At 38.9% G+C, this 15,019-nt stretch overlaps 2 protein-coding genes across 6 annotated transcripts in view; one reads left to right on the top strand and one right to left on the bottom strand.

Moving 5' to 3' along the window:
• The window catches only part of LOC144060748 (plakophilin-4-like), an 81,211-nt gene that overhangs the window by 46,599 nt on the left and 19,593 nt on the right, over positions 1-15,019 (bottom strand). For 4 of the 5 annotated variants that reach the window (XM_077580552.1, XM_077580553.1, XM_077580551.1 and 1 more), the window contains exon 2: positions 11,188-11,321. In XM_077580552.1, coding sequence (XP_077436678.1) covers positions 11,188-11,316 — 129 coding nt within the window. In that variant the 5' untranslated portion in view covers positions 11,317-11,321. Of the gene's footprint in view, positions 1-9,554; positions 9,710-11,187; positions 11,322-15,019 lie in introns of those variants that run through there. The other variant, XM_077580555.1, reaches the window with a different exon arrangement.
• Positions 9,785-15,019, top strand: part of LOC144060749 (coiled-coil domain-containing protein 148-like) — a 51,944-nt gene continuing 46,709 nt past the window's right edge. The window contains exon 1 of the mRNA XM_077580561.1: positions 9,785-9,919. The gene's annotated coding sequence lies outside the window, so the exon portion shown is untranslated. The remainder of the gene's footprint in view (positions 9,920-15,019) is intronic.

The raw sequence follows: 15,019 nt of genomic DNA, 5'->3' as shown, positions 1-15,019 counted from the left end.
CAAAGAAAAAAAGGGTTCTTGGGTTCTCCAGGGTTAAACCTACGAAAGGGTTGAGGAACGAACACACACCTTTCAGGTTGGGAGACAGCCACTCTACCACGTGAGCCTTGCCAGTCCTGCAAGTGCAGAATCCTTGTACCTCCAAGAGACCAGTTTTTGGTCTTTTTTGGTTTTTGGACACACCAGCAATGCAATATAGTAGGAACCAGCAAGAGTGGCATGGCTCAGGTGGTAGAGAAGATGTCTCCCAAGCTTGAAGCTCATGAGTTCGTACCTAATCGCTTGAGTTTTAATAACTGGTAAAATGTACTCAAAACTCTCCTCGTAAAATGTACTTAAAACTTCTGAGTGAAAAAAATTAATATTCCTCTCTTCACCAATATTGGTACCAGCATCGACCGCAAAAATCCCACGTATGGCTGTGTTTGTTATTGCCAAGTTAGCACACAAATTAGCAAACTAATAGCACAGAGGCTAGCAAAATTAGCATAGCATTATCTCTGCGTTTACATTTAATGGACTGTTTCTAGGCTATGTAACGCTTTCAGACCTGCATTTTTTCTTCTGACTTTTTTCCCACAAAAGAACAACATGGGAAAAAAAAATCTATCTCATGTTTTTATTTGTTATAGTGGACGTCAGGATAATATGGCTGTAACGTGTTGTAAATTTACTAAGCTTATATGTAGCATTTTTAACATGAAAATCCTGAAAATTAACTTTGCGATTGTGATTGGTTTGCTAGGATCCAATCATGAACCACAAATGTTGACATCATTCAAAGTATGCGTTTGATTGGTTTAGACACGCAAATATGTCCACTACAATCATCTATGGGTCCGAATGGGTTAAGTTGACACCCTAATATTTTTAACTACACATTTGTTTAGTTTTTGGGTCACTAAATGCGATGCTAATTTAGTGTATAAAAAAACAGCAACAATATAAAAATCACTGTAATCTAGCAACATAAAAAAAAAAAAAGAATAATCACTTGTTTATGTAATGCTTTCAAGGGATAAAACAACCCCACACTTAATTGCATCCTCTCTGTCATGATGAGGTTTTTTTTCTTCCTTTTCAGAATAAAGCTCATTAGTTTCTGCTTAAACCTTTCCTCTGGCTATAGGCTATAACGAATATGGATTCAATGTGTTCTTAATGAGTTTGAGCACAGGGTGATAAAGCAAAAAAAAAAAGACCTTGGCCAAATAAAACGGACACAGAAGTTGCAAATTACAAACTGTAACACTATCTGCATTGCAAACATAGCCAGAGGAACCATTAAACAAATTCGATGCTTATTTAACAATAGTGCACCCCCCCCCCCCCATGCCTTTATTTGCCAGATTTTGCCCGCGCTACTAGAGCTGATTCAGATCCTGTACCCTCTTGTGTCCTCAAATAAACAGATGACGGCACGGCAGCGAAGGCACGCGACGGACACGCTTCGTCATCATGCCTGCTGACAATACAAGAGCTGCGTGAAATGCCTCAAGCGCCTTCTCGTTCCTGCTGATTCAGCGCAACTCAAAAGGTCTCAGCAAACTTAAATGTCATACATTTAAGGAGAAAACATTTTGGCAACATCCAAGTGATTCCATTCCTTCTGTATTCTATTGATGTTCACTTCTTGATACTGTTTGAGCTAAAACGATAGCTTCTAGGGCCTTTTTGATCCAGTCACAAGTTATGGAAAAGTAAGATGAATGCGACAGGATAATGACACGAACAATACTGCCAAGTCTGCCATAATTCCTCAGAGCTAGTTTTCGAATAATGACAGAAATGAAAATGACAAAATGGCACAGTTGCAAGCTGTTGCTTGGCCGACTTATTTCATTCTTCCTGTTGCGAGCCTAAATTTGAATTATAAATAGGCCTGCAACGATTATTCAAATAAGTTGATGAACTCATTCAAACCCAAAAATGTGTAAACGCGTTTTTTAATACTTTGTCCTTCACTCCCAAACACGTTTTTACATGTTTTTTGAATGATTGTTTTTTTTTGAAGAAAAAGCATACAGAAGGCTTTGATGCAGCTTCTGACATGAAGAGGTGGCTTAAAGCAATGGTACGGCCAGTAGGTGGCAGCAGAGTATAAGAGATCAGCCAGGACCATATTGCAACAAGCTCTTTCTGTTTGTTTTCACCAGGGATGTAAATATTGATGAAACTTAGCTACACTTTAATGCTAATTGCTGCAAACGGAAACTAAATATACTTTTTTTTCCTGATAAAAGAAGAGACCCTAATTTTTCTTTTGGTAGGTTCCATGTTTTTATAGCAACAAAACACAATGCCCTGTGGTCGTAATGGGTTGCTTCAGAGTGAATGAATTAAAAACGCAAGGTCAAAGCAAAAATGTGTGCGTCGGAGCTTCAAAAGGATCATTTTTCCACCACTCGGTGTCGTCAAGGCAGGAGTAAAGAGTCTGTCAAAAAACAGAGAGAGTCCACAGTGCAATGTGTAGACAAAGCCACTAGCGCACTATCAATCATTTTATTGAACAAACGTCAAAGGAAACAAACAGGTAATAGTAAACAACAACTCAACATGCTGTTACAAGACAGCCAACTCTATATTCTCATTGGCTGACACCCACATCACTCACTACTCGAAGTCACAAATTTCCATGCAGAATTTGAGTCAGGATATCCCATGCAGACAAGAATAATAACTGCACCATCACATGCAATCGATTATTCAATAATTGAAAAGTCAACAAAAACGATGTTCTTGACGCCACTCACAAGGTCGCGCCCCCCCAGGACACATACTGTAGTTGTGTGACTTGCGGCTTATCCCATAGTACAGTAAATATGCTATATTATAATAAGTAAATAGTTGAACAAGTAACAAAAGAAATTGTGTTGGCTTTTGGGGGCTGGAACGTGTGCAGCCCCGCAGCCTCACTGCATTGTGGGACATGCACTAGCGATGGACTCCGTTTGAGAATGACAGCAGAGGTTAAAGGATTTCTGCCGCACTGAGGGGCAACTGGGGGAAAACTGGCTCGTGAGACCAGGCCGGAAAAACAACACACGGGGATATTATCTAACTGCCCATCGACCAGAAAGGCTCCTTAGTTAAATAACTCTTTGACTGCCAGACGTTTTCAGAAACGGGTTGTCCCCAGTGCCAGCCGATTTTAAGCATTTTGACTGATCTTTCAAGGTCCATAGAAAATTATGTGTTTGGACTATGGAAACACACATACTACCAAAATGAAAGATTGGACTCTCATCTTTCATCAGAAAAAAAAAGTTTGTTTCTACCTTATTCCGTTCTTCAGTAACCAACAACAGAAAATGGTTAGTTTCACCTCTGTTTTGAAACAAACGTCTTTTAACGTCTTTGGCACTCCTCCATAGGATTTTACTAAACGTTATTTAACGTTTTTGGCAGTCAAAGCTCCAAACTCCAACAGCGTCTCTACTTCCTACGCAGACCGAGGGTCTATGGAGTGGAGCAGAGGATCGTGCTGTTGTTCCACCGGGCTGCATTGGAAAGTATCATCAGATACGGCATTGCGGCCTGGTACGGCAACCCGACTGCGCAGTCAAGGTCACAGATTGCCGGTCTGGTGCGGACTGCCGTGAAGATCACGGGGGTCAGGAATCATCCTTCCCTACAGATGCTTTATGAGCGGTCCGTCACCAAACTGGCACAGAAAATTGTTACTGACCCGACTCACATTCTGCATCATGAGTTCCAGCTACTGCCTTCCGGCAGGAGATTCAGGGCCCCCAGAACCAGGCTGAACCGCTACAAGAACTCATTCCTGCCGACATCCATCAAATTGCTTAATAACCGACATTAACTAAGTGGTGCAATATATATATATAGAAGTGTGTGTGTATGATTTATTTTAATTATCTCTCTCTATTCTGTTGTTTTTCTTACTGTAAACTACTGCTGCACTTCTTATTTAATTTAGATTTTATCTCTTTCTATTCTGTTGTTTTTTTTCCTTACTGTAAACTGCAGCTGGACGGAGTCCAGGAAATAGTTCCCCACGGGGAAAATAAAAGTATATCGTATCGTATCGTAAAGTCACAGAGAAAAGTCAGCAGGAGGGAGAAAACTGCTTTTGCGTCAATAAATGCATCAAGATACGCAGCGGGAAAAAAAGAAGAACAATTAAATCACTCAACGCCAGGGAGGGACAATCAATGACGTGGCAAAATTGGCGCCCTGAATGTGCCGACATGATCGAACCTTTATTAACTGTACAAATGGTTTTGAGTACAGCGTTCTATATGCTATCTTATACTATACAGAGGGGGCTAAAAGACAGAATGTTTGCATTATACTGCCCCCATGTGGTCAAGTTGCGCACACCAGAAGGAGCAGCACAATGTCCATTGAATTGAAGCAAACAAATGTGGCGAAAGTTCTTTAATTTTTTGACTTTTTTTTTTATCATGTCATTGCTGTATGTTTTTATGAAGTGCTATATTATACAGCACATTTTTTCTTAAAAATGTAAATAAATTAACTCTTTGACTGCCAGACGTTTTCAGAAAAGGGATGCCGTGGGTGCCAGCCGATTTAAGCATTTTTGACTGATCTTTCAAGGTCCACAGAAAATTATGTGTTTGGACTATGGAAACACACATACTACCAAATGAAAGATTGGACTCCCATCTTTCATCAGAAAAAATACGTTTGTTTCTACCTTATTCCGTTTTTCAGTAATCAACAATAGAAAATGGTTAGTTTCACCTCTGTTTTGAAACAAACGTCTTTTAACGTCTTTGGCACTCCTCCATAGGATTTTACTAAACGTTATTTAACGTTTTTGGCAGTCAAAGAGTTAAAAAAAAAAATCAAGTGTTGTGGAAGCTGAAAAATAATTATAGTTACTGAACTGAATTGGCATTTTGGATTAAGCATGACTGAAGATGATGTAAAACAGGCGAACTGAAATGTCACTTTTTTTTTTTTTCATTTTCCTGAAAATAGGGGTCAAAATTCTTATGCAACTCTTGGGACAAACACAGCAGCTGTTTCACTGCTGGCAAAAATAAATAAATAAGTGCAAGGGTTAATGGACTCCCACTCACCTATTTTCCAAATGCCTTTATAGTCCTGCCTCATTTGCATTCACACTGCCGTGCACACCATTGCACATAAAAAGCACAATGTGAGCACCGTGGCGTTTCATTTGAAGGTTTTTTCTAAGTAAACGTTATCAAAATAGCTTATTTCCATTAAGTCTTTTACAAGTGTCTGGGGCTGCCCAACACGGTTTTGTCCCGGAGCATGCCAACTGCTACAAAAGGTTTCATGTGATGTTTTGAACAATAACACAAAAGGCGAGTGGATTCCCTGTGTTGCAGCTAAAAGCCTAAATAGCAAAGCGTCGCATTTGCCCATGCAGCTTAATTCATAATAGACCTGGAGAACACCTAAAGAGAGAGAGAGTGACATCATAATGCCAAAAACATTGCAGCAGTCTGAAATGAGGACGGCAAGCAATTTAGTAGCTGTCAAATTTGTTATTAGGGGAACATGACGATTCCTAAAGGAAGTGGACACGTTACACTTGTGTATTGCCAAAAATGAATATTATTTACTCACAAAATTGGCATGTCAGTCAAAAAGTACAGCATGAAGTATATTTGTCAGTATGTGTTGGTAAATTGTTCTGCATTTTGCTGGCGTCTCATAAGTCACAATTTGACAAATGTCATTATTTTTTCAAAAATCTATACTTTTGTTCCGTCCACGTGTGCGAATGTCATTTTTGTAAATATTGTCCGATCTAAAGTGTTGAAAATGGTTTGCTCTCTTTGATGATACAATGACCAAAATGACGTTTTTTTGGAGTCTCTTGAAACCTAACAATTTTGGAACGACAAGGTTTTGGCCCGATGCCAAATTTATGTTGTGTAATAATAATAATCAACCTGTATTTTTTTTTTAACTCTTTGACTGCCAAAAACGTTAAATAACGTTTAGTAAAATCCTATGGAGGAGTGCCAAAGACGTTAAAAGACGTTTTTTTTTTTTTTTCAAAACAGAGGTGAAACTAACCATTTTCTATTGTTGATTACTGAAAAACGGAATAAGGTAGAAACAAACTTTTTTTTCTGATGAAAGATGAGAGTCCAATCTTTCATTTGGTAGTATGTGTGTTTCCATAGTCCAAACACATAATTTTCTGTGGACCTTGAAAGATCAGTCAAAAATGCTTAAATCGGCAGGCACCCACGGCATCCCTTTTCTGAAAACGTCTGGCAGTCAAAGAGTTAAAGAAGTCAAACTTAAATATTTCTTGACAATAATATGTTATATGTGACCTCACTAATCTAAACATGACATTCTGATTAATACCACATTTGTCGAATATGAGTTATAAAGCTAAATCCAGACGTTTTTTATTCATTTCAGAAGGCGGCCATTTTGCAACTTGCTGTCGACTGAGCAACTATGATGTCATTTTCACTTGACAGCAAGTGGCAAAATGGCCGCCTTCTGATATTGGTAAAAACTGCTGGATCTTGCTGCTGAGCTCCACTAATGTAATATTAACCGGAATACTGTATTTACATGAGTGGAATAGAACATTATTGTCAAGAATTACTTCTATTTATTTTTATTTTTTTTGGGGGGTTGGGTTGACTTCCCTTTTAATATTGTAATTGCGATTTAATATGAGATTATGTATAATGTTTTTTTTTTTAACTAACACAAGCAATACATTACTCTTTACTGTTATGTATTACAATAAACAAAATCAGCTCTATTATGCATAAAGGTTTTGGATTTATTAGTTAGTCGTATACTAAAATGAAGACAAATGGAACAGGAATTAATATGAAAGTCAGTTTATCTACTTCAATTAAAGTTGTTCGGTAAGTCATAAAACACTGAACTTATTTAAACAGTATAAATAATACAATAAAATATAAGAAATAAAAGTCCAAAAAATTATCGAAATGAAGCCCCCACCCCCACAAAATTATAAAAAAAAATTTTTAAAAAAAATCTAGGAAATAGCATAGGCGTGAAAGATGAACCGTGATACAGCGGGGGAACATTGCACTCTGTTTGTGCACATGATGTAATGCTACCTACCAGGGGGAGTGATCAGGGAGATAATTATAATTATAATGATGACAGTGATATTCATGAGAATTAACAGGTTAGTTGGTCGTTGGGGAGATTTTCCCCGGCCTACGTTCAAAACAAGCCGCTGTTGTGCCAGGCCTGCCTGCCATCTCAACACACCGGGGAGCAGATTGTCTCCTCTTTCCTTATTTCCAGCTTCCCGCTACATTGACAGCTGCCTGCCACAATACATTTAGAGAGCGCTTGAGAGGTGACAGCCTATCTAACGCCGCCATTCTCCATCAAGCCCCCGCTCTTTCCTTTTTTTTTTGTCCTTCCCTCCCTTTTTCTTGCCTCCACATTTAAAGCGTTTTTTTTTTTGTCTTTTTCCACCGCACACCAGAGCACTCTCCTTCACCTGCATCCCGCCGTTGCCAGTGTGTCGCACTCTTCCTCCCTCGCGGGGTAATTGCTTGGCGCCGGGCTTCCATTTTAATGTCCATAATCGAGGCCACAATGCTTACGGGTCTAAATTTCTCCTCGCCTTTGTCGCGGCAGCACCAGGGACAGGGAGGCAGATAAGAACCGGACGAGTGGAGAAAAATGGGCAGTCAATTGTAATTAGAGGGCTTATTCACTTACGCGTACCAAGGTAGGAGATTATTGCCCATCTCTGGAACACTTTGGGCAGGAAATTGGGTAATGACGAAAGGGCTTCCTATGTCCTGCTGTATATAAAGATTTATATATGCAGCTCTGGAAAACATTAACTGGTTTTATTTAGATTCATCTGCTGGAATTCCATGGCAGATATTCAAATTGGGGAAACATGGGAGAAAACGAATCAGAATTTTGTGTCACTTGAACCATGTTCACTGAAGCAACCCCCTTCACTCCCATCTTTTTTTTTTTACTGGATTTTGGCTGATTTTGCAAGATCCACAGAATATTGTGTTCTATTGCTATAAAAACATGGAACCTACCAAAATAAACATTAGAGTCTCTTGTTTCATCAGAAAAAAAAATATTTGTATCCGTTTCCCATTTTGCAGCAATTAGCATTAGAATATAGCTAAATTTCATCAATATTTACAAACCTGTTGAAAACACTGGCAAAAAGAGCTTGTTGCAACATGGCCCTGCCTGATCTCTTATACTCTTCTACCACCTGTTGGCCGTTTTTTGTAATAACTACCATTGCTTTATGCAACCTATTCATGTCAGAAGCTGCATCAGAGCCTTCTGTATCCTATAGCATAAAAAAAACAACATATGGACAACAACAATGGACTCTTTTTTTTTTTTGGTGTTGAATTGCGTTTTTTTTTTTTGTATTCAAAAAATGTTCAAAACTTTCAAACACGACTTATGATGTTAGGCTAACGATATATTTTGTAATATGAGAGACGTATACAATACATAAACCCGTCCTTAGAAGGAACAATGAAAGAACACATTTTTTCAGGACGGGTTCGTTAGACGCTAACAATTAACTCAAAATCTAACGCTATTGGTTTTAAGGAATTCCACGTTGCTTTTTCCAATTCGACCTTTACCCTTTAGCCCAACTTTGAAGAAGAAATTGTGAAACAATGCACTAATCATGATAGAATATAATGATGTCGCACGTCAAATTAAGTTGAAGAACCTGGCCTACAAAAATATATAAGCCATTTTTACATGCCTCAAATGCCAATAATTCAAATATCAATATCAAATATAGAAATCGGTATTGCGCCACACAGTGAAATAACTCGACTCTCCCGCCGCTGTGCAAAACACACAATCGAACCATCTTGAGCAAATCTCACAAGTGTTCCCTTTATTATGACACAAGAATTATTCAAATAGACCTCGTGGTTGCAGAGATATCCTCTTTTTTTATTTTTGGGTATGTCATTTTCGAGGAAAAAGCCTGAAAAATAGCTTAGGGTTTATAAAACTTGTGAGCTTTTTACTGAGCATAAATTGAGTGTCAAGACTAGTGGCCAAATATTCGACACCAGAAACTATTAAATAAATAAATAATTAAATAATTGAGGTTAAGCTATCAGCCACACTGACTGATTACCAAACTTTTTTTTTTCCCACTCTAGACCCATGTTAGAAAAATCCTCACTGGGAAATGACTCAAATATATTCCATTTTGGCATTATGTCAACATAATTGCACGCACAACAAGCATGAATCAAAAAGCCATTTGCCAAGAAAATGAGTGCGCTGATAGCAATTAAATAGCATTTTACTCCACCCATACAAATTGAAGTTTGGGATAGAGTGCAAATGAACCAACAGGAAGAATGCGGCTATAAAATGTCAAGTTTACGCTGCCCTTGTTTGGTCATGTGGGCAAAGTCTGCCTGCTGCAGTTATACGAGTAGGAGAGAGAGAGACCGTTACACAGTGAAAAAGACAAGCAGGGCAACAGGAAATTAAGAAGTCCATGGAAAGAAAGCCGCCAATGAAAAGCTAGAAAATGAAAAAAATAGACTTACCGAGCCCTCGGACATGCTTAGCCCTTAACCGAAACTACAGCCAAGTGGGCAGGCATGCTTACGGTGCCGGCAGTGGGCTTCCTCGAAAATCTCAACAATCAAAGGAAAACCTCAAGCAAAAGCAAAGGGGACGAAATACACCCACTAGCCCCGGATCTCATTTCCTCCCTTTTCACTTTCGCCCACCCTCTCATCTGTCTTTCTCAACTCACGATCATTTTACGCTCTGCAGGAGGAATCCCCTCAGAGTGTAGCCGGCGGTCAATGAAAACCACAAAACTCTTCCTGTTCGGCGGCGGAGATATCTGCTCGGACCGGACAAGCCACGGCCGAGGATCCTCTGGGGAAGGAAGTGACATCGACAGGTACTGCCCTCCTTCCTTTCCTTACTCGGGAAAACAAGGCACACTTTCTTCCAGGAAGCTCTGATGTGTGGTCTTTGTTAATAAACGGCAGAGAAGTCAACAGTCCTTCCAAGGATAAATGAAGTGTTACAGACTGTGTCGCATTCTCAGAGTGATACAATCCAGAACAAACACTGGATAACTAATTAAGAATTTGACAATGCACTAAATATAGCATTAAACTGCCATATTTGGTTCTTGAAAATGTTGAAAATACTTCTGTTCCTGTATGATTGCTACATAATTAAATATTTTAATCAAGTAGAGCAAAACGGTAGTTTATCAAAAAGTTTTTCCAATTTTGAACCATTGCTCGAGTTCTAAAAATTGGATGTACAACTGCTAGATAGTGACAGTAAGCGTCACAAGAAGCGGCAGATTTTCAATTATTTAAAAATAAAAGACTTCAATCTTATTTATTGCCATTCCCAGATTAAAGTAAGATAAAACAAAGAAAACTACATTAAGTGTATTCCATCCGTTTATTTAGAAGCTAACACACAATAGAAAGTGACATAGACAGGCTAGCTAGCAAAACTAGCATCAATGATACAACTATAAACCTTTCAACAGCTTATATTCCAACACAAACGGTAGCAACACATAACAGACAAGAACGTACAACAATACACAGGGTTATATTATATTATTTATCTTCTGCAAAAAAAAAAATGTAAATATTATTGAGAACTTAGTTGCGACACTGTTCTTCTACGTTTCATCAAACCTTCATTTAGTGTGTCTCTGTATCATACTGGCCCCCAGTGGTCAAGGCGAGCACACCAGATCATGATATAAAAATTCTTTACAGTATTAATTGTTTAAATATGTCATTACTATATGTGTTTATAAAGTACAGTACAGTAGAGTGCTATTTTGCTAATTAAAACAAACATTATAAAATATTTTGTTAGTGATTTTTGGTGCGTTTTATATACACGCAACGCTTTTGTTTTTGCTGCCATTTTTTTTCTACGAGATGAACTCAAAGATCTAAATCTTCTTCCACGTACACGATATCACCATTTCTCTCAAATATTCTGGCATACCAGTCTAAATCGGTGACAGTGAGCACTTCTCCTTTGCCGAGATCATCCAACCCACCTAACAGGTGTGCCATATCAAGATACCAACACACCATGATTAGAAAACCAATCAGTACTGACCAAATTTGGGGAAACACTGTAAAGAGTGTACATTGAGCGAGACAAGCTATATGGCGCGCTTACCTGCTCTTTCACAGACGCCAGGATATTGTTGGCCGTGGTGTTGGTCTCCACGCCGCGGCCGGTCGAACGGCTGCGGGGGGTCAGCAGAAGCCCCTCCTCCATCACTGGGCTCTGATCGGGGACTGGCATTCCTCCTGGACAAACAACAACAACAACAACAAAACATGATCACCATCTCTATTGATCGTCTCTCCTTGATTCTCATTGACGGAAGAGGAAGTAGCCATCAACGGTCACACGCCGCCACAAACGGCGATGCTCAAACGCACGCCCACACACAGACACACGCCATATGGCCTGAAGACTGTCGGTGTTTCTTGTCGGTGACTGTGCAAATCCAGGCCATATGGCTTTGATACAACAACACACGACATGAATAATGATTTAGGAAATACATATATTAATTCTGCAAATATCGCTCCACGGATCACTAAATTCTCCGATAGTAGTCCTGGAGAACCCACGGGGTCAAATTTGGCCCCTATAAATTCTGCTACTCAAATAACAAAGACCTTTTTTTTTTTTTTTTTTTACAAATTTAACTTTAAAAGTCCAGAGTGCCACTTCTGACCCCTGCATGGCGCCATCTAGTGGATGAATATTGCAGAGTGGTGGTGACAAGATGGCTGGCAACATGCTGTTTTGTTGAGCTGCAAATCAATCCAAACAAAACCTGAAATTGTGTTTTTTTTTGTTAATCTATTTCATATCATGTTGCAGAATGCCTAGGAGTATGTTTTATATATATATTTTGATAAATTAGCAACTCTGAGCTAGTTCAAAAAAAAGGGTTAAAATTGAAAAAACATATTTTGGTGTTCAGTGAACTTATAGCAGTCATTTAATGTATAATTCATAATTTTTTTAAAAGAAGAAAAGGGTTCTTGGGTTCTCCAGGGTTAAATTATTGACACCGCTACCCGCCATCGCTAACGACACAACCGCGGAAACACATTATTGTAGTAACTCAAATAGTGCTTGCAATGCAAAAAAATACAAATAAGTTGAAAAACTCTTAAGTTGGGGCACTTGTAAGTTAAAGCTATATTTAAAAAGATGAAAAATATGAAGAAGGAAATTAAAATGCAAACCGCCTGAAAAGGATCAAGTGCACGCCATTTGCTACTTTTGGCTTGCGGTTCGCTGATAAAATGAGCAAGTGGAATAAATAAGGCGCTGCGGCGGTGCGGATTTATTAGTAGTCGTCGTCAAAAAAAAAAAATAGGAGTCGTCGTCAGAGCCGCGCACGTACCTCACCTGCGGTGACGTTTTGGCAGAAGCAGACACAATCGTGTTGTTTCTTTGGGGAAACATAGATTTCACAAGGACTTTTACTGCCTGAGAGATGCACTGCAGCTGTCATCTCCGAGCTACTTACACTTAAGATTTAGAGACAAAATCGGAGCTTGTGCTTACATGATTTACGATACGAAAGCAGGCAGGGACGCCAATTTAGGCGTAGCTTGTCAACATATTCATGCATAAATACATATTGTATACCGCAGATATGAAACTGCCACACGCTGCTAATAAATGTCGGGTTTGGGGATGCAAATATATGCAACCCAGACACAAAAAAAATAGAAACTCTTAAATCAGGGTAAAACACTTTTCGCATCATTTAGTCTATTTACAAAATCAGTGTTATGGTGAGTAGTACTGATTTAAAATATCAATATTCCCATGTGAGCAACTTTGTTTAGACTCTGGCCTTTTTTTTTTAGGTCGCCAAAGATAATAGGATCAATCAGTCTCAAGTCACTGGGAAGTGAATCTTAGATGCTATATTCTTGAGAGACTAGATCAAAGTAGATCTAAACTTTGGAAGAATACAGTTCCTCCCGCCGGTTGAGTAATCACATGTAGGGATAGGCCGATTATCGGCGCCGATATTGGGCATTTTGACGAATATCGGTATCGCCTTTTTTCAAAATCAAAATTCAAGCTAAAACTATTTTAATCTCAGAGTACTATTAAGTAAAAAAATTTCCGTTAACTTTATGAGATGCTGCTGACCCTGGGAACCTTCTGAACATTTTTGTTCAGAATTTTTGTTTTTGTTCGACAAAAAAATGTGTTTCCAGTTTCCATTTAACTTTTTAAGACGTACTGATAACCTTGGGAGTTCCCAGAATTATTACTATTTTTTAAATTTAAAATGAAGTATATTGTCTAAGATTTAAATAAAATAAAAATCTACATTTTGAAAGTCTGAATAAAATGTTTAATAAGCATTAATGCTTTAACACATTTAACAACAAAGTCAAGATTGGCATTTGTATTTAAAAAAAAATTTGACGCCAATATTTGTTCCCCCATTTTATTGGAAATGAATATCGGCTTCAAATATCGGTTGTCGGCCTCCTTGACTACAAATAATCGGCATCGGCCCTGAAAAAAACATCAGTCTATCGCTAACCACATGGTAGGATAATAATTGTAAATAGCTGTTATATATACACTATACAGTAGAAACCTGAAGGGACGTTATTGATATTTAGACAAATGGACATTTTCACGTATTATAATAATAATTGTATTTATTATTCTCCTTTTTTTTTTTTTTAAATGAAAGCTGTCGGAAAATTCACTAAATATAGCGTTAAGTTGGTTGCCAGAAGGTGGTGCTGAGTTAACGAGCTAGCTTGAGCTAGCGTCTTGTTACGTAGCCGACTTATTGTGCTAGCTTGCCGCTAAGCTTAGCCTGACTGGGTGAGTGAGTCCATTCGGGTGCAGACAGATCTTACTTTCAAGGCTTAAGGGGTCATATCCTCCCCATGTATGTGCGCCTGCCAACTTTAAACAAGCCTGCGCTTACACCAAACACAGATGAGATCATTCCACTCCGGCTGACTGTCACTTTTGCGAGACGCTCGGCTTGTTTGCAGTGAAGACATGAAAACGTTTGTTTTTAGCGAGGGATAAAGCGGAGGGTTTGTTTGAAATACACTTGGAGGTCTCGCGGCTATTTAGGTGAAAAACAACCCGGGGGTATTCTAGTTGTCTGACCCGATTTAAGTCATGCGCAAGCATTGGCGTTCAATGACACACATAACCACTGAGTATCCACGCAGGATAATACAATCCGCAGCGCCCACCCAAATTCCTTTCCCACTCATTCATGGTATTGCAACACACCTCCGTACAACTTCCCTCCCTCCCTTCTTCCTTTCCACTTGAGCTGCAGCACCGCAATCCATGACACGGGCCAATATTGGACCGCGCCTCCTTCAACACACGGTGAAGACAAACACACAGTGGGGAAGTGTAAAAACGGAAAAGGTTAGCACCGCAGCTGGAAGGAAAAAGTTCCGGCAGGAAAAGCCGCAACAGTACACGCGACATTTATCTGCCTTTGCCTTTCAAACCCTTTAAACGCATTTTAAACTCATTCAAACATACTTTTGAAAACAAACTGAAAAAAGCTTGCAATCACAAAATGCATGCAAAATACTACGGGTGTTGGAAAAAATCGATTCTGCAATATATCGCAATATTAACTCTTTGACTGCCAGACGTTTTCAGAAAAGGGCTGCCGTGGGTGCCAGCCGATTTTAAGCATTTTGACTGATCTTTCAAGGTCCATAGAAAATTATGTGTTTGGACTATGGAAACACACATACTACCAAATGAAAGATTGGACTCTCATCTTTCATCAGAAAAAAAATGTTTGTTTCTACCTTATTCCGTTTTTCAGTAATCAACAATAGAAAATGGTTAGTTTCACCTCTGTTTTGAAACAAACGTCTTTTAACGTCTTTGGCACTCCTCCATAGAATTTTACTAAACGTTATTTAACGTTTTTGGCAGTCAAAGAGTTAAAGCGGCGCAA

Source organism: Vanacampus margaritifer, chromosome 11 (genome assembly GCF_051991255.1).
Source record: "Vanacampus margaritifer isolate UIUO_Vmar chromosome 11, RoL_Vmar_1.0, whole genome shotgun sequence".
Lineage (NCBI taxonomy): Eukaryota > Metazoa > Chordata > Actinopteri > Syngnathiformes > Syngnathidae > Vanacampus > Vanacampus margaritifer.
The sequence above is the reverse complement of the archived record's forward strand: the minus strand, read 5'-3'. Positions and strand labels throughout refer to the sequence as shown.